Here is an 18,338-nt window from a genome sequence, read left to right on the forward strand (position 1 = left end):
TTTCAGTTCAGAGACTGTAGTTGCTGAAACATCTTTGAGATTGGAAAATATTTAGGTTATAATTGCTCAGGGATGGGGTCAGACATGGATCCCTTTCCAAGTAAAAATTCTATTAAACTACGAATTTTTACCATTACAGAGACACTGGATATTGAGGATTTTGAGGTTAAAACTAATTTAACTAAAAAAAACAGGCACACTTCTAGGATTTGAGAACTATTGCTGGTATTAATGAAGCATTTTGTTATTGCTGATAAGAAAATACATTTTTAAAACTTTGTTTATATATAATGCATCCACAAAGTAGTTTATACAAACTGCAACTTAAACTTACATTCCACAAAATTAAATTAAATTTTATCACATTCAGTAGTCAGGATATCATCTGGCCCAATGACCTCTTCTTCCTGAAATGAAGAAATCAAATTGTAAATGCAAACAAAAGTGATGCCACTTAGAGTTGGGCTGTAATAAAGAACCAAATACCTGTGTGGACTGGAGCATTTGAAACACTCACTTTTAGTCACTTGACACTATAATTTAATGGCTCTTGTACTATTTAAGGTACAACACTCATAAGTGGGCCACACATGTTGATCTAAAAATTACTTCATTAGATCTGTCATAGACGTATGCCACCCGCTTTATCAATCCATAACTCTGCACTTTGCCCACAGAGTGTATTTATGTATTTCTCTACAGAGAAAAAAAAATCATTACCTACAATAAAATACATTTATATAAAGACTGCACCCCAGATAAAGAACAGCTTTACTACATGAACATTTTATCACTATTCATGAAATAAAAATACAGTAACGTTTGCCATCACCTTCATAATTAAAACGTATCACAAATTAAGCTACAACTGTAGAATGCCCCAATATCTCACTTTTGCAAAATGTAAATACCTCTTTAGTGTAGTTTTCTAAAAGAGCACTAGAGAATCTCCTGCGAGACAGGACAGAATCCAAATTATTTTTTTAGTTTTGATAAGAGTAGGTCACTTACCAGCATAAGATCTCAAAGAGGAAAATGATGAAAAACTAAAATGATTGTCCACACTGGTACCTGGAAAACTTGGAGCAAACATGAGAATGTTGGCCCCACTGGAATCATATCTAGTCCATTTCATTGTCTTTTTGGGCTCTTAGGCTGGCATGTGCTACCTTGAAACTTCAATGATTTTATGATTCTTCTGGTTTTGAAAACATTTTATATCCCCATGTGTTGGATTTCTCTATCATCAGAGTGTTTCTTTTTTATATTTTATTAAAAACTCTTAGGTGATTAATTAAGTCCAGCAGAATAATAAACATACTGCATCACATCTTCAGAAATCTTTAAACAAAGATTTTAAATGCCAGTTGATTACAAAATCACAAACTGTGTGCTGACTTACCTGTCATCTTCTGGACCATCAGAAGATGTGGTACTTCGACGTCTTCTGTGCCGTCTCTGCGGCTCATGAGAAGGCCCAGGTTTTGATTCGGGTCCTAGCAATTCTTGAACTGAAATTATATGATCTATTTTGTAACATAATCAAATATAGTTTCAACTGTAGTAAACCAAATCGAATAATTTCTGCCTTTTGAAAGGATGCTTTTTATTGTGATTCACATCAGAAACTGTGAAAGGTTTTGCGGATATTACGAAGTCTGCACACATATGCCAGTTTCCTTTTTAAAAATACAAGAGTACCTATGGAACTTTGCAACTTTCAAAAGAAGAAATAAACTTACTGAATTAATATCAGATCTGCATTTTCTTCTAAATTAAATCATTTCAGAACATACTGTATTAATATATAAAACTTGATTTGAGATTACCATAGGACACAAAGGAACAGATATGGTAACAGAATTTTTGAAGCAATTCCACATCAGGAGGAAAGAAACCAAATTTCACTACAATCATCCAGACAATATGTTTCTGACCACAGCTACTCATACCTTTCCTTTCTTCAACGAACTCTTGCCGCCGATTCTTCATCTCCACCGATTGGTTTTCAACGATTCGGTCTATAAAATTATCCAGGGCAATGGACCCATTTTGGCACGTGATACGTGTTCGATAGATGGGGCAATTCTTTTTCTTTTTCATCCTTTTTAAAATGCAAGAGCGGCAGAAAGTGTGGCCGCAGTTCAGTGTTGTCGCCTGTGAAAATAAATTATTTGATATTGCAAAGATTATATTAAGTGATGGTAGGATATATGGTTCTTGACCAACTGTTCAGTAACACAGTATTTCAATTAAATTTCAAATTTACAAATTACTACATACTTTCATCACATAGCTAAATATGTGTTACACTCATATTTATTGCTTGCACACAGAAATCAAAAAGAATACACAAACCCTCTGTTTCTCCATATAAACACCAAATTGATCATGATGTCTGTCCAGTTATACACTCTCATCATTTCCTGCTGAGAATAAACCAGGGCCCAGTTTTTGGATTCACTGGTGCACATTTTCATGACATCGGAAATGTCTTCCTTTCGAGTATACCCCAGAATTTCTTGGTCTAATCGTCACTGGCAATACAAGTCACTTCATACCAATACTGAAGACAGCATCAGTGGAGTGGAAGCACATCTTCCATGATAATTAATTTCGAGGCCACGCAGTTTGCTTGGAACGTGTTGCTGAGGACACTTTGGGAGATACAGGGGCATTTCCCTCGAGTTCCTGGACCATGGGGCAATAGTACACGCAGACCAATAAGCACATCTCACAAAACCCGAAGAAAGGCATCCAGAGGAAATGTCCTAGTTTGCTTACAAAGAAAATTATCCTTCTCCACAACAATGCCCACTCCATGTAGCGAGCATCACGGTGCAACTCCTACGGTATGTTCATTGGGAATGTCTTGTCCCCATCCATCATACAGCCCAGAACGTGCGCCTAGAGACTTCTGCTTCGATTTATTCTCAGTGGGAATCAGAGAGGTGGTACATCGCTAGGATGTCTCAATTTCTCTGGTAATTACATAGTCAAATAGAGTGTTTGTCCGTTGTCCCTCGTCCTTTTAAAAGTCTATGTCAGTGTAATACAAGTATAACACAGCATCAGAAATTACTTACTAAACAAACCTCAAACTTCACAATTTAAGAAAATAAGAAGAAATTCAGTGTTGAATCCACACCCTCTTATCCCTAACACAGATCTTTTCATTTACTTATTTATTCGAGGGTTTCTTGAGCCTTCTTTATGCTTCAAGAAAAAGGTCATAAGCAAGGCATATATTAATTTTAGCACAAATATATTGATGTTTATATGATGCGGCTTGTTGACTATAGTTAAACACCTGGATTCAAACATGTGTACTGGCTTTACGTCAAGGAACTTACCATAAGAAAAAATTCACTGCAGATACTACAACGTAATTCTGGTTCTATGGGCTGTAGAAAATTAGATAGCAGCTCCTGCTTTGCTTTGAGCCACGATTCTGATGCATCGTTTTTGGAATTTGTTATTTCTTCCAGTACTTGTTAAAAATACTGCTTGTTTCCTTCAGTATTAGACAAATCTATTTCTACTTTCTGAAGTACCTCCTGCATTCGTTTTAAGTTTTTAGCTGATGTTCCCTCCTTCTTAGACAGTTCTTCTGTAATTAAAAATTCCAATTACAGTAACACGTCACCACAGCACCCTTTGGGAAACTTTATTTTTTCTGAAACTCTGTAAGGTAAATTAATGAGGACAGTGTTTTATTATTTTCATGCAACTTTCTTCAAACTTCAACAAACTGAATGAAATGGCTGCGACATACCAAAGGACTTTGATGGCAGGATTCAACACTAATATTAGAACATCTCAAAAGAATGGTCAATGCTGATAAGTGTGTATCAAAGTGCACTAAGGAGTGATAAATACAGGATTATAATATGGTATACCTCTTATATCATTCTCTATTTTGACCTTTTCTTCCTACAGGCCCTGCACTTGTCTTGCTACCTGAATTTTAAAACCATCTACATTTGCTGAAACTTCTTTCCAAAGGTCTTCCAGCAGGACTTTGTTCTGTGCGTCCTTCTCTTCCTGAAGCTGTTTCTGTAATAATTGTTACAAATATTGTCAAAATAGTGAATCTGCTCGTCTCTTAGAATCTACTTTTGAAATTAATTTTTATGTCCCAGATAAAAACAGCTTACCAAATCTTTCAGCCTTTGTTTTTCCTTCTCCTGTAACTTTTTGTACAACAATTTATTGGACATTTCCTTTTCTCTTAGCTTTTTGTACAACAATTCTTCGGACATTTCCTTTTCTCTTAGCTTTTTGTACAACAATTCTTCGGACATTTCCTTTTCTCTTAGCTTTTTTGTACAACAATTCTACGGACTTTTTCTTTTTTGCTAGTAAAGTTTGCATTTCCTTCAATCTTTCTTCTAGTATGCAACTTTCCTGGTGAAGATGAAACAAGGAACATTTATTAAAGAAGTTTTCTTCTTCTATCACTTTAGAAGGGAAAAAATGTTTAATCACTGTTCTTATGCAATATACCACAAAGATTTATGGACGAGCGCCAAACATTCTTAACATAAACAATGAATGAAGGTGGATGGTCAGTGTCGCATTCTGGCCACTTTGCCCTACGGAAAAAGGCTTCCACTGCCTACTGGATAGGACGTCAGGTAAGCCCCAGAAGAGTGGTGCACATGGTGGCAAACATAAAATAACAAACTCCCCCACTTGGAATCAAACCATGGTCACTTTATCAACAGACCTATCCCAGCAAAAGGCAAACATTTATTACATGAAGTAAATAATCTCTCTTATGAATACTTCCATATTAAATAATATTCTGTCTTCCCGAGATTACAATGAAATATAGTTAAGCAACTGTAGTGCATAATATATAAAATATTGTAATATATTACAATATAACAACAGTAATTTAAAACTGTGTTCTAAATCATGCAGTTGAGTTGATAAAAATGCTGTTTTGTATTAAGGAGGTCCCCAGTTCATATGTCAATCTGGAGACTGCCTAGCCTGTCCGAAGTATTTTTGCGCTTTTCCAAAGTCCCTCCAAGTATGTACTGGGACTACTTCCTTCCACATTTTAACATTCCGTGCTATATAATCTGAGCTACTGCAAACATCATTAAATAATTAACAAAGAACTGAATAAACAAAACAATACTTGTAGCAGTTTTTCCTGTACGTCTAATTTCTCCTCATGGTCCATCATCTCTCGCTGTTCTGGGTATTTCTTGATTTTCAATTCCATCATCTGTTTCTCCATCTGCAATCCCTCTTCTTCTGAAGTACTACAAAAGATACCAATAATGTTTATCGTTATCAACCAACTTATATACAAGACAGTATCAAGTACACATTTCACAATCGCTGCATTTGTGGAAAATAAATAAAAGTAAATCTTTTGGCATCCATGCAGAGTCACAGCCTTTCCACCGCGCATATATTTTTGCCTTTTGTAGCTGATCAGCTGTGGTAACAGCCCAGTTTCAGTCTGTACGTAATGCTGAATAACAAACCAGAGTCCATACTGAAGGCATCTCAAATATTTATTTGTAAGTAACAATTTGTTTTATCTTTGATGCTACTCTTCTGGGTTGTAGCACCATTTGGACTAGTAGGCATATACCAATAAACAATTGTACATGTCCACAGTATTACAACCCAGAAGATGAACACTGACACCTTCACTACTGTGAGGACCTTAGACCTCAATTTATGTTTTATCTATCGTCCCACGTTCAGTAAATAAATATTTAAATTTGAAATAGCAACATTCCATTATGGAAATGCTATAATTTAGCGTACTTTTCTACCCACTGTGATAATTTCAACTACTGAAATATTAAGACATAATTGGAACCTGAAGTTTATTACGCACTTAGGACATGCAGACCACTTTCAAACAGAAGTGGTGAGGGGGGGAAAAGTTTAAAAACAGCATTGAAATGGAGTCACTATGGTTTACTTCATAAATTGATTTTTTTTAAGTTGCATATGTTGTTTATATCTGGTCCCCAAAATAGTTACAACTTGGTGACTGTGTAAAGCATGATAATAATTCATTCTTCAATGTCTAGTTTTAAAATATGGTAACCAGTCAATTATGCATGTTTTTCTCAAACAATGTTTTGACATGTGAAAAGCAGAGAAATGTCATAAGGGTGAAAAGCCAAAATACAAGTAGTATGTACTTACACTTCCCCATCCACCCTTATATTCTTCAAAGGATTCGTGGAGATATCTTCCGTGTAGAAAATGTACCTAAAATTATTACAAGTGCCAAATTCAACCTCATCACCATCTCTTAATGCAGTTGGTGTATCTTTCTTCAGCTTCTCGCCGTTCACTTACACTCTGAAAGTAATTTTTTTTTTAGAATAATATATATGAATTATTCATATTTGTGCATAATAATTCTATGACAAGCAGAAAATCTACCAAAATAAATTTTAATTAATATACTATTTATATTAAAATGGCTGTCTCCTGGGATGTTGTGCCATGTGATATGGCAGAAGTTGACTGGTGTGAACATGCAGATTTTTGGACATGTTCAGCGAAGTCAGTGTCTCCCTTGAAAACACTTTCTCCATTCAGGAAAGGGTCTAGTGATTATTATAATCTTAACTAAGTGTATTATTTCTGTATTTGCCGGTAATTGGCTACAATATTCAATACAAGAAATGTTTGATTGATCTATTATATATATTCATTAATATATTTAGTTTTGTTTGTTTGTTTTTTGTATATGTAGGTATTATCAGTGATTGCCTGTCATTGGCTAATCGCTGTTGGCATACACTTTAAAAAATTAATTGAATACTTATATTTGCTTATATGATACGTATATCTTTAACAATGTTGTTGACATATGGCTCACTTTATCACAAACTGTCCATATTCCATTTGTCTTCTTAAATATGCATTGAGTTTTTGAAACAAAAGGGCTGCAGATGACAAACGATGAAGATTCGGAGCTACCAACAATAAACTGAAACAATTCAAAATATACTGCATTGCAAGTGAATTCATATGTACAGCAAAGTTCAAAAGAATAATGTTCAATAAAACCTACAATGATACACATACCTCAAGGCCCTGATGATGATGATAGTAAGAACCTCTCAAGTGTTGGTCAATTTCTACAAGATTGCATATTGCCAGAAAACAATCATCTTGTAACTAAAACTGTTCAGTGTAAATTTATAAAGAAAATAGTTGCTTTCTGTTGTTGAAATGATACACACAGAAGTTGGTTACTTCAAAGTACTGATTTTCCTCAGTGTATAATATAAGACATGAAGTACTGACTCTTAATTTGAAAGAATAAAAATGCAAGTATTTTAAAACAAACAATAAAAAATACGTGGACCTAAGAGAGGTCATCGGGACTGAGAATTGTAAAAAAGACTCTACAAATTTTGATGAGAAATCTCTTTGAAGACTGGAAATTGGTGGATCTTTTATTGAAATGGGCTTTACAGAAATGTGTTGTAAGTGAACTGGTTCATTAATAATGAGTTACTCCCCCAAACATCTCATTCGCTTTAATTCAAAGTCAAATCCTAATTCCAATGTCAAAAATGGTTGTCATCTGAGATGTGTGAACCATGCAATATGGTAGAAGACACGCCCATTCTCTTTCGAAAACCTTTCCTGGCGTAATTCATTGGAACGGTTTGGTATTTGTATCACAATCTGTATATGTTATGTTGGGCAGAACTTACCTCTGGATGAATGATATTAATCTTTGAGTACTTGTCAGAAACCCCTGACCCTATCAACACGGCACCTTCTAGCTCCACCATTCTTTTGACCTATACGCAACGTATTCTGAAAACCAAATAAATATATGTAAAATCTGTTTCGAGGTAAGACATTACATACTATACGCATGCCACCTTCACACCCTATTAACATACAGTACCACCAACACAAGGAATATTAGTAAATCGCTCGTTAACAATGGCGGGAAAATTCAAAGTGGTACGAAACACGTTTCTATTGGAAAGTGAAACAAATGAGCATATAAAAATTACAATCCTTGCTTAATTTGTGAAAGCTGCCATGCGTTGAGAGGATGGTTTTCATTGGCACAGAATACTACAGTTAATCCATTGAAATATCTCTTCGGGGATGCACCTATAATCATAATTTGTACGACTCAGGAACAAAATTCCTATTGCCGGGAGTAGAGTAGCCGTACGAAACCAAAAGAACCTGTGTTTGTTAGAGCATAACGACTTCAGAACATTATTCACAGAGGTACAGACGATCTGTTTATTATATCATGTAGAGTAAACAGAGGCACAGATAAAATCAACTTTATGTAGAATGCCTAAATGACATGACCAGGCTTTGTATTTGTTGCGATCTCTCGAAAAGGATTCTGATATGACGTATATTGTATTGCATTGTACAGCACAGATAATTGACAGTCTAATAATAATAATTTATTTACATTCCATGGATCCATAAAACATTCAGATGACAATAGGATGTGGAAAAAGTCATAATAATAAAAATAATAATACATATTATAAAGTACAATTCATACTATTATATAAATTTCACATAATACAAAACAAAGTATTCACCTAAAGAAATGACAAGCTACAAATAGATCTACTCATTACAAAGAAAATGTTATCACTTATTTGTGAACAACATACCAAAAATTTAGCATTTACATTTCTTGGCTACAAGTAGGCTAGTAAAGTTGCTATTCATTACCATCATCTTATTTATACTTCTTGGCTGCATCACAATCACTCATATTCTGTCATCCTTGTCTCTACTTACCGTAATGATACAACAACGTTATGGAGTATGGGGCATCACACATTTCAGTTGAACTGCTAGCATAAATACTTCAGTCACTATCAGTTCTAATATCAAATGCAAATAGCATGGCCTCAATCCTAATTCTGAATGAAGTGATAATCACTTCTTCAGGCTTCTTCTTCTTTCTCTTGTATAGAATTCGTTATTTTCTGATCAAACATTTAGACGCAACTGTGCCCCACATGGTAGCTCACAAATGATCCAATTCTAATTAATTCTGCATATATATGTCAAACAGTTAGCTAAATTGAAGATATTTATCAAAGTGATCTCAAAACGTTCTTCACCTTTGATAGCAACTGATAAACAAATTTCCTCCATTCTTCCATACAGAACTGCATGAAACAAAAAATAGTGGGGCAAGCAAATCACAGAACATTATGCACATTTGTCAACTGTCAACCACGGCTATTATACACATCGTAAAAATATCGCCTCTAACAATACCTTCAAAAATGTTGTAACAATTTATTGGAGGACACTTAAGAGTTTTCCTAAACGTCACTAAAGACTGGCCACCAATGTGATTCAAGAAGTACAGATTAATGCAAATTGGCTTAAGAAGTAAGAATGTTGGAACAAACTATGCACGGAGTTGAAGGAAGATATTGATGCATGGTCTGAAGCAACTTTTGGTGCTTACAGCACACTTGAGATACCATTTTCTTTTCTTCTGGTGTATTAGAATTAGAATAGAGAACTTACATTTAAGAGGAGACCTATTTTCAAGTAATGTACGAATATCAACTTCTTTCTCTTTTTAATTTTCTCGGGCAATAAGTCACATTAATTGTGAGTCTAAAACCAATGTTTCAGAGACAAACTCTATCTCCATCATCAGGATCAGTGTGAATGTTGGTTTCTGACAACATTCTTGTGGCTGACTGACCAAGAGGATTTTATAACATTCATGTGTGATCAACGTTTTAAACCTTACAGAAGTTTAAAATGACTGAGCAAATTCAATGGTTTCCAAACTTTACATAATGGTGCCCCCTCGGCGCAGCAAAGACTTCAGCGATCCCCACCTCCTCAACTTTGTATTTATTTATCAGCTTTTCATTTTTGAAATACATACATTTTTAGGTCTTTATCAATTAAGAACATACACCATGATTTTATAAATATTATTGAAATAATGCATCTGTGTGATTAATGAAACTCTAATTTTTGTCATTTGAAAAATTGTGACAATTTGATGATCAGCTGAGTGACTTATGAGCTTCTCAATGATTCTGCAGCATCGAGTTGTCACATATGCACAACAGGCAATATACCCAATAAGTTTAATGCATTATGCAACACTTGCTGAATGCCTCGTAACAGATACAGACGTGCAAACATTACAGGTAACAAGTGGGTTCTTGAATCCTAGAACACAAAATTTGCAGTTACATTTTCTCCTTATTTCCAATGCACTGACACTGATAATAATTCAGTTCAAATCTTTGTTTTAATGTGCTAATTCAGCAGCTACAGTAGCCAATTACAGAGTCAGTACAAGAAAATGAAATACAAAGAAGAGAAAACAATAAAAGACAAGTGAAAATTATACTAAACTAATGCATAAAGTGAAGATTTCATGGAAAGTCAAGTTAATGAAAAATTCTTGGGTTACAAACCACACCAGGTGGCTGAACGGTGAATAAACCATATCTTCTGGTGTTTCCCATCAGCGAGCCCGCGACAAAGGAACAGATTTGTTACCAAGCAGCCCTGGGGACGAGAGCAGAGATTGTTCTCGAAACGTTTGATGCGGCTTGTAACCTGAGAATCTTTCATATACTAAACTAAATACTCATAGAAAAATTCAACCCAACACTTTCTCTTATTGAGACTGTGTCCTCAAAGGAAACAATGTTCCTGCCAAAAATGTTCAAAAACTTGTTTATGTCAACTGCAGAAATGATGCACTCAGCTGAAAGACAGTGTCTTAATGCACTACTCATATTGAAAGCAGAAAATTCTCTTGTTTGCCTTGTAGATACACAAATACCATAAGTGTCCAGGATGAAATGAAAATTTATTTTGCCCTCAAAAATATTAATAAGAAATAAAGCATTGAGATGTCGCCTGGAATAGTGTGTTCTAAAATTTAAATACTTCAAAATTAAATCACAATTACATAAAATACCAATAAAAAAGACAATAACACAAATTGTATAATTCTTTTTTCTCTTTTATTGGAGTCAGTCGATGTAAGATTATTTATTCGACAGAGGCATAATCCAGCTTTTGACCTAACTAAAGCAATATATAAAACTACTAGAATGTCTAAGAAAGGGAAAATGTAAGCAATAAAACATTAAAGTTCTGGTGTCCTTAGTGTCTGAGAATATAAAAAATAATGTGAAAATTAAAATACAAGTTACTATCGAATTAAATGTCGCTCTTGGTGTACTAGTGGTTAGTGTGCTTGCCACTGGACCCAAGGTTTGCGGGTTCAAACACGACAGGGCTTGATGGATTTTTAAGGATGATAACAAATCCGTAGCACAGCTTCCTTTAGAGGGGAAGTAAAGCTGGTGGTCCCATGTCGTAAATTTACGGCATGTAAAAGAACCTTACGAGCATGAACGAGATGTTTCGTAAGCAAAATTCAGCGGCCATTTCTGACCCATGTCTCTCCTGATTCTCTGTTAGACGGCTCTAGCGCAGAAATCAGGATTGAGTAGAAATTGTGCAGAGGCAGTGGGCTTGTCACTCGCTACTCACAAATACACTCTTCAAAGACTAGGAAACCTCCCACATGGGAGGAGGCCAAGGTCCGACTCGGGCCGTAGTGCCATTGGATGCATCTAATGAAACACCAGATCCTTATACAGTACGAACGAAAAAATTAAACCATCAATGACACGGTTATTAAACTGAACGTCCAAAATCTGCATACAACATTTTCAGCAATGTTCCCTGAAGAAAATATGAAGTCTAGGCCTCAGTAATCAAGACTGCGATTTGTAAACTGACAATACTGTGATAATAGTAAGCAATAAATCCAATTTAAAAAATCTGTAGTTTTAATTACTGATCTCCGTTACAATATGAACTTATAATTCTCTTAGATTTCAAATGTTTGTTACTTTGTTTCAACTGAAAAGTTTGTACACCATAAAATGAAGCATGAAGCCTATTATGAAGAATAGAAAAGCAACTAAGGACTTGCAAGGTGGCAGTCATGACGTTTCAATATACTGCCCATATCTACGCATTCACTTCGATAGCGTACTCAAAAACCCGAGGCGGACACCGTGGGACACAAAAGCATAGCCAGAGAGGAGAGATAAAAACTAATTAACAAAACTGTCATTGTATATACATACAGTGAGAATGTGTACTCTTCTGTAGTACACACTGAAACAGCTGCACATTGCCATGATAAAACTGCACACCAGATGAGGAGAAAGTTTTCCATGTTCCACATTCTGTACTGAATTCTGCAGCACGCTTGGATAAGACAGAAGATATAAGAATAAAAGGTCCCATTCCTCCTGTAAAAGAAATATTACAGAAATAACCTCCAAGTCTCACACCACTAAGTTATTCAAACAGCATTTCCTAAGCTTTTGCATCCCACAAACCACTTTCATGGCAGGGTATTATATCATGAACCCCGCTGAAAAAATATTTTGGAGTGACTGTCATTTTCATGCGTTGTAATCTCATAATGTTTTCAAGTGATTAAAAAACCTCAATAAAGCTACTTTCATTTTTTGATCACAAAATGCCTCATTGCTTAAGACTATTATGCTTACTTTAAAAAACAAAAAACACATAGAGCAAATTTTGACTTAAGTCACCATGCGAGCCATTTTGGTGGATGATGCAATGGGTTTACTCGATCCTAAAATATTCCAAACAACATGAAGTATTTTTCCTGTCAAATATCGTATACTTAAAAAAAGAAAGACCCTGTGATGATGGGAACATCACGGCATGAAGCGAAGCTTTCGCAGCAACTGAAGTTGATGAAATATTCTCGGGCTACAAGGCGCGTCAGGTGGCCCGAGAGGATTTCATCAACATTACGGCAGTCAACTCAATTTTTCAGCCACACATCTGAAGTTGTACGATAAAAGAAGGCCATGAAACTAACTCACATCTTTGGATAAAAGAGAGAAGTCCACTTCTTCATAAGAGATCAGATGAGGATAATATCCTAACTGAACCTTCTCTTCAAACTGCCTGAGAATTGTAGCAATGCGGGCACAATTATACAAGATAAATGTAGCACCTGCAAGATTAAAATAATTATTAAGTGGTGCAGATGAAAAACAGAAAAACCAAGTGTTCTGTAAAAGTGCTCTGGATTCAGATCACTTGGTGCAAATGTGGAACTACTTGATTATAAAAACAGCTATTGGAAGACATGGATAAACATTTTAAAACAATTTTACAACAGAGGGTATGAAATGAGACAATAATACAAAAACAAAAGAAGAAGGAACAGGACTTAGAAATATAAAATATAATATAAATTACAGTGACAGTTATACAACACGCTTTACAAATGCAAAAGACAATGAACACCTTCAAATATGGAAGGAGAATGATAATTATATAAAGCAGAAGCATATCTCAAATGGTTAAACAAAATGAAACAAGAGAATTTAAATGAGATTTGAGAAAATTTATAAGGCATGACTCGGAATTATTTGTATTCAGAATTAAACAATACATAGAAGGATATAAAACAATTAAAAATACCTATAACAATTTGAAGATCAGACAATTAGTGTACCATTGATGGCACATTACGGAAAACTAATTTGGATGGGGGGGGGGGGGGGTAATTTATAATTTAAGGAAAGGTTTAGGTGCTTCTTAAATATAATCTCGAAGAGAGGAGAAGATATAACATGGGTGGAGATGAGTAACAGAAATGAGGAAAGTTAGAGAATTTATTTCATTTCCAAATTATAAAACTATCATTCATCAGAAACTAAAACGTACATATTACTGATATCCTCTGTCTGCACGTATAGCATAGGGCTTTATAATTTTATATGTAATCGTACCTCTGCTGCCTGTTTCCCGACTTCCATCAATTTCCGTATCAAGCCTGAGACAGACCGTGTGACTTGGCTTAACATGAAGCAAATCAATTCTCACAGCTGCATCACCTAAATGGATGAGAAAGTCTTCCTTCTGTAGTTCACTCTGAATTATATCTCCATATTTATACATGGCCATTTTCTTTATATTTCTGCACCTTTGTCTATAGAAACATAATATTGTAAAAACAAATCTTTGTATAAGAATGTGAAAGCTACTCGTCAGATTTTCAATCAGACATACAGCTATTCAATTCAATTCTTTATTATTAGTGCGCAGTATCAACAGCCTGAAGGCAAATTACAGATACAGCACAGAGATGAGCACACAAACACAATAAAACCATAAAAGGTAAAACAAGCAGAATAAAAAATACATTAATACGGAGGACGTTAATACACAAGAAAATTGCAACTAAATATATTACCATATTTGTAAAAATAATTTAAATCAATTAAGTAAATTATACTATTATAGAATGTGAAGAAGTGTGACAATTTTCTTCTCGAATATGTCCAAGTCCCTGCAGATGACATTAGCAGCTGATGCGCATCTAGCACACAATCATAACATAATGTTACCTTTCCATTAGTGTAATAATAAAAGCAGGTTAAAATGAAACTAAAAAAAATATACTTTTTCACTGTCCCACACAGATTTTGTGTAATGTTTCTCGTGTACTCAGAAGACTGATTTTGCACCTATTATACACACCTGAGGTATTCTTGAGCTGTTACAGTACTTTCTTTACTGTGATGTCTGGAGTTGATAACAACACCACAAAGGATTTGCTTATATCCAGGCAAAATTTTACTTGATTTTGTAGAAAGATGTAAGAATATTGTTGGCTCCTCCTCGTAACTTTTTCTTGTGTCACCATGTTCATAACCCATAGCCTCCAACAAATTAATAATAGTAGTTCTGAGTAGGTCAACTCTCTGTTCACTCAAGTCCCATTTGTCTCGATCACATTGCAAATTATCTGAGGTTATAACAAATCTCTGGAAGAAACATAACACAAAAATTGTGAGCTGCAGACAAGTTAATATTTTTAAGTGAGAGGAAATTTAATGAAAAACAAAATTAATTATGAATAATATTAAATCAATATAAATCATACTTGATGCTTTGCTGGGAACTGCCCATACATACATTTCTGGGACAGAATTCTCTGGAGAACACATTTGAAGGTAAGTTTTCTGTCCAGATGTATCTGGACCCTGTCAAGTTGTAGTGAACACTTACTTACAACAAGAGACCAGAATTTGCTGTTTTCTATAATATTCTTCATTACCTAAAATTAAGATATAACATTTTAGATCAAATATGTTTCATTACTGCACTATCATTATAACTGATAACAACCATCACAGTATTTTCAATACATTTCCTTTATTAGAGTGCCTACCAATAGCAAATAGCTTATAATAGGTGAGCACTATTCAATGCACACAAATGTATGACTAAAACAAAATAAAATAGCAACTTCTTCTTCTTCTTCCTTGGCTCTACAACCCAGTTGCGGGTCTTTGCCACCTCCTTTTTGGAGTTTTCCTAGTCTTTGAAGTGTGCATTTGTGAGTAGTGAGAGATTAGCCCACTGACTGCACAATTTCTACACAACTGCTAGAGCCATCTAGAAGCGAATCAGGAGAGACTTGGGTGAGAAATGGCTGCTGAATTTTGCTTACGAAACATCTCGTTCATGTTAGTAAGGTTCCTTTACATGTCGTAAGTCTACAACATGGGACCTCCAACTTTACTTCCCCCTCTGAAGGAAGTTGTGCTATGAATTTTTATCACCCTTAAAAATAATCCATCGACCTCGGCTGGGTTTGAACCCGCAAACCTTGGGTCCAGTGGCGAGCACAACTGAGGGCAACAAAAATAGTAAATTAATAGCAGCAAAAATAAAACAGGGATTAAATAAGAAACAGTTTTCAAATTGAAATGTAAAATTAAATGTGAGCATTAATTACTTCCGATTGTCCTGTAACATCCAGGGTTGATTTTTGCAAAGAAATATTAACCTGAATTAACTCGGGGAAATATTCTTTCTTCCGTAACACTATTACTAAACTGAGTTAACTTTTGCCATGAAGAAAATACATATATGTGACTCTTGGTGTCAACAGATTACAGACTGCTGCAATTTCGTAAGCCACGTCCATTAAAAGTGTTTACACTATACAGCACAGAAATAAGATTTTTATGCTTCTGTAGCATGTATCACAAGTTCCTGCACTAACTGCAGTGCCATTTGTGTGCTGTGATTCTGAATAAGTTAATTTTTACAAATAATAGAAAGTGACCCAAGGTAAGTCACGATAATAATCATAATTATATAAATGACATTTTGTACAGATCAATTACATATTTTTCATCAAATCCCTTATCAGTAATTTAATTTTTGTAGGTATAATCCAAACATGAATCATATTTTGAGAAAAGAATTAATCAGGGAAGGGGTTAATACCAACAGCAGAAGTAGAAAAGTCTCAAATTTGCTTGGTGGGTACATAAAGAACACCTGGAAACATAATTAATTTTGGAATCGAAAATACTCTTTAAAAAGTTTAACACTGAAATGCCACCTGGAATAGTATGGTCATAATTATGACAAAAATCAGATTGAAATATAAACTTACAACTATTTCTTGCATATTTTCCATTGTATTAGAATATGATAATTAATCACTCACACTTAGACCAAATTAAAAACAATATATAAAACTAGTAGGCAGAGAATCATATTAATGAAAATTCAGTTTGCTGTATAAATAACATAACATGACAATCTCTCACACAATAAGAACATAAAATTAACTCCTTGAGCCAGTTCCATGAACACTGGCTGCTAGCACTAGCAACTGTATGTATATGTGTATGTACCATGCAATGTGTAAAAAAAACAATCGCCTTATACACTCTATTGGGTGCTAATGGAAAATGTGTTGTTACCAGTGGATTCTAAATGCCTTTATATTGTTTGACATCTAAGGTACATCATGAAAACTAATTCAACACCAATATGCTTTTACATTCATCAAAACATTTAGTTCTGAAAATGACCTATCATTTTTTCAATAGTGACAAAATTACTGTTCTGCTAAATGATAGTGACAATAACTGTGCTGAAAGTGGTACTGCTTGTCTTAAAGTGAAACTGATTATGCACAGGACAAATTTGAGCCTGAAGAAGAGGAAGGCACTAAAAAAAAGTATTATTAATTGAATTGAATTATTTAACCTGTCACAGTGACAGCTGAGGGTAACGGTAAGTGGGTGTGGCATGATTTAATGCAGGATACAGAGCACTGAAAATACATTTTTTGGGGCAAATTTTACGTTTACTTCACCACTATGGAGAACTGAAAGGGTGATAATTTGAAAACAATAAAGCCATGCATCCACCATAGCATTGGCTAAGTAAACTTGAAAACATGTAATTATCTTGTAAACCTTCAGGGTTATATTTGTTTCTAAGTTGCAAGGAAAACATACTCCATAAAGCAATATAAATACCAGCTGGGGTTCTTTACAAAACCGATATATTCGTCAGTGGTTAGTGGTTCTAGTTCTATTTTTTGCCGTACCCATTCCACACCATCACAAACTGTTTCACCTTCGGCTACCTGTGTTCGACTTATACACGAGTATTCCAATATTGTCTTTGGATTTTCTGCTGCAAAAGTCGGCATAAAGCTGTCCTCACACTTTACACAATTCTGAAGATATTTCAGCCAATACTTCAATTGTACTGGAAAACTGAAATCACCACACACATGCAAGTTTTCCTTATGTTTACGTATTAGGCAGCATGTCCGCGAAATTCTTGTAAGATAATAACAAAGTCTGACATTAAATAGTTGAACAATGTCAAAATTATTTTCTGTTTCCATGCTAACATTTATTTAACCACACACACACAAGCTAAGTGAAATCTTTACCAGAAAACTGGCACAAGTTATGCATGCAATAACATTTTACTGTGTTCCTATTCACTGCAGCCGGCAGACGACAGTCATGGATTATTACCACCACATAATGCCAACATACAGATCGATAACTTATTGTTACAAGTTGGACTTAAGGACCTTACGGTGGCGCGTATGGACATAGCTGGTTTTTGGGTTGCAACATATGTAGTTTGGTAAAAGTTTCCCGACCTTTCAGAGGCACTTGCCGTCTCCGTCATCAGGGCGATCATTGTCCTCATATTGGAAATAGTGGCAACAAGTACATGGCGCTACAATCCCGTTGACAAACCTCATGCTAAATGTTAGCGATGTACATGGCATGTCACACACATATTGTGCTACCATCTATCAACAGTGTTGGTACGATAAGAACGATTTGGCGTCTAGGACCTACCTGGTAACAGCCGCTATTAATACCCCAGTCGGTAATGTCAGGACAACTTTACAAATCAGAAAGAATGTCAACAGATATTTG

At 35.0% G+C, this 18,338-nt stretch overlaps 1 protein-coding gene across 7 annotated transcripts; it reads right to left on the reverse strand.

Annotated features, from left to right (window-relative positions):
* Positions 1–200: 200 nt before the first annotated feature.
* Positions 201–18,106, reverse strand: LOC110826910 (DALR anticodon-binding domain-containing protein 3). 7 transcript variants are annotated; one of them, XM_087349603.1, is made up of 16 exons: positions 18,053–18,106; positions 15,005–15,178; positions 14,599–14,885; positions 13,848–14,047; positions 12,930–13,063; positions 12,153–12,320; positions 7,716–10,203; positions 6,869–6,979; positions 6,184–6,342; positions 5,150–5,276; positions 4,158–4,407; positions 3,900–4,056; positions 3,354–3,610; positions 1,953–2,157; positions 1,403–1,511; positions 201–407 (listed from the first exon to the last, which is right to left on the reverse strand). In XM_087349603.1, exons 2-7 carry the CDS (start codon positions 15,173–15,175, stop codon positions 10,084–10,086), a joined length of 1,080 nt encoding a protein of 359 aa, XP_087205729.1. In that variant the 5' UTR covers positions 15,176–15,178; positions 18,053–18,106; the 3' UTR covers positions 201–407; positions 1,403–1,511; positions 1,953–2,157; positions 3,354–3,610; positions 3,900–4,056; positions 4,158–4,407; positions 5,150–5,276; positions 6,184–6,342; positions 6,869–6,979; positions 7,716–10,083. The 7 variants fall into 7 exon arrangements, with proteins under 7 accessions (XP_087205729.1, XP_087205726.1, XP_087205725.1 ...); XM_087349600.1 differs by lacking the exon at positions 18,053–18,106 and adding an exon at positions 17,519–17,939; XM_087349599.1 differs by lacking the exon at positions 18,053–18,106 and adding an exon at positions 17,480–17,938.
* Positions 18,107–18,338: the final 232 nt, after the last annotated feature.

The sequence above is a fragment of the Zootermopsis nevadensis genome, unplaced genomic scaffold, assembly GCF_977971745.1.
Source record: "Zootermopsis nevadensis isolate Lab colony 2312 unplaced genomic scaffold, Znev_1.0 Znev_ptg000016l, whole genome shotgun sequence".
Lineage (NCBI taxonomy): Eukaryota > Metazoa > Arthropoda > Insecta > Blattodea > Termopsidae > Zootermopsis > Zootermopsis nevadensis.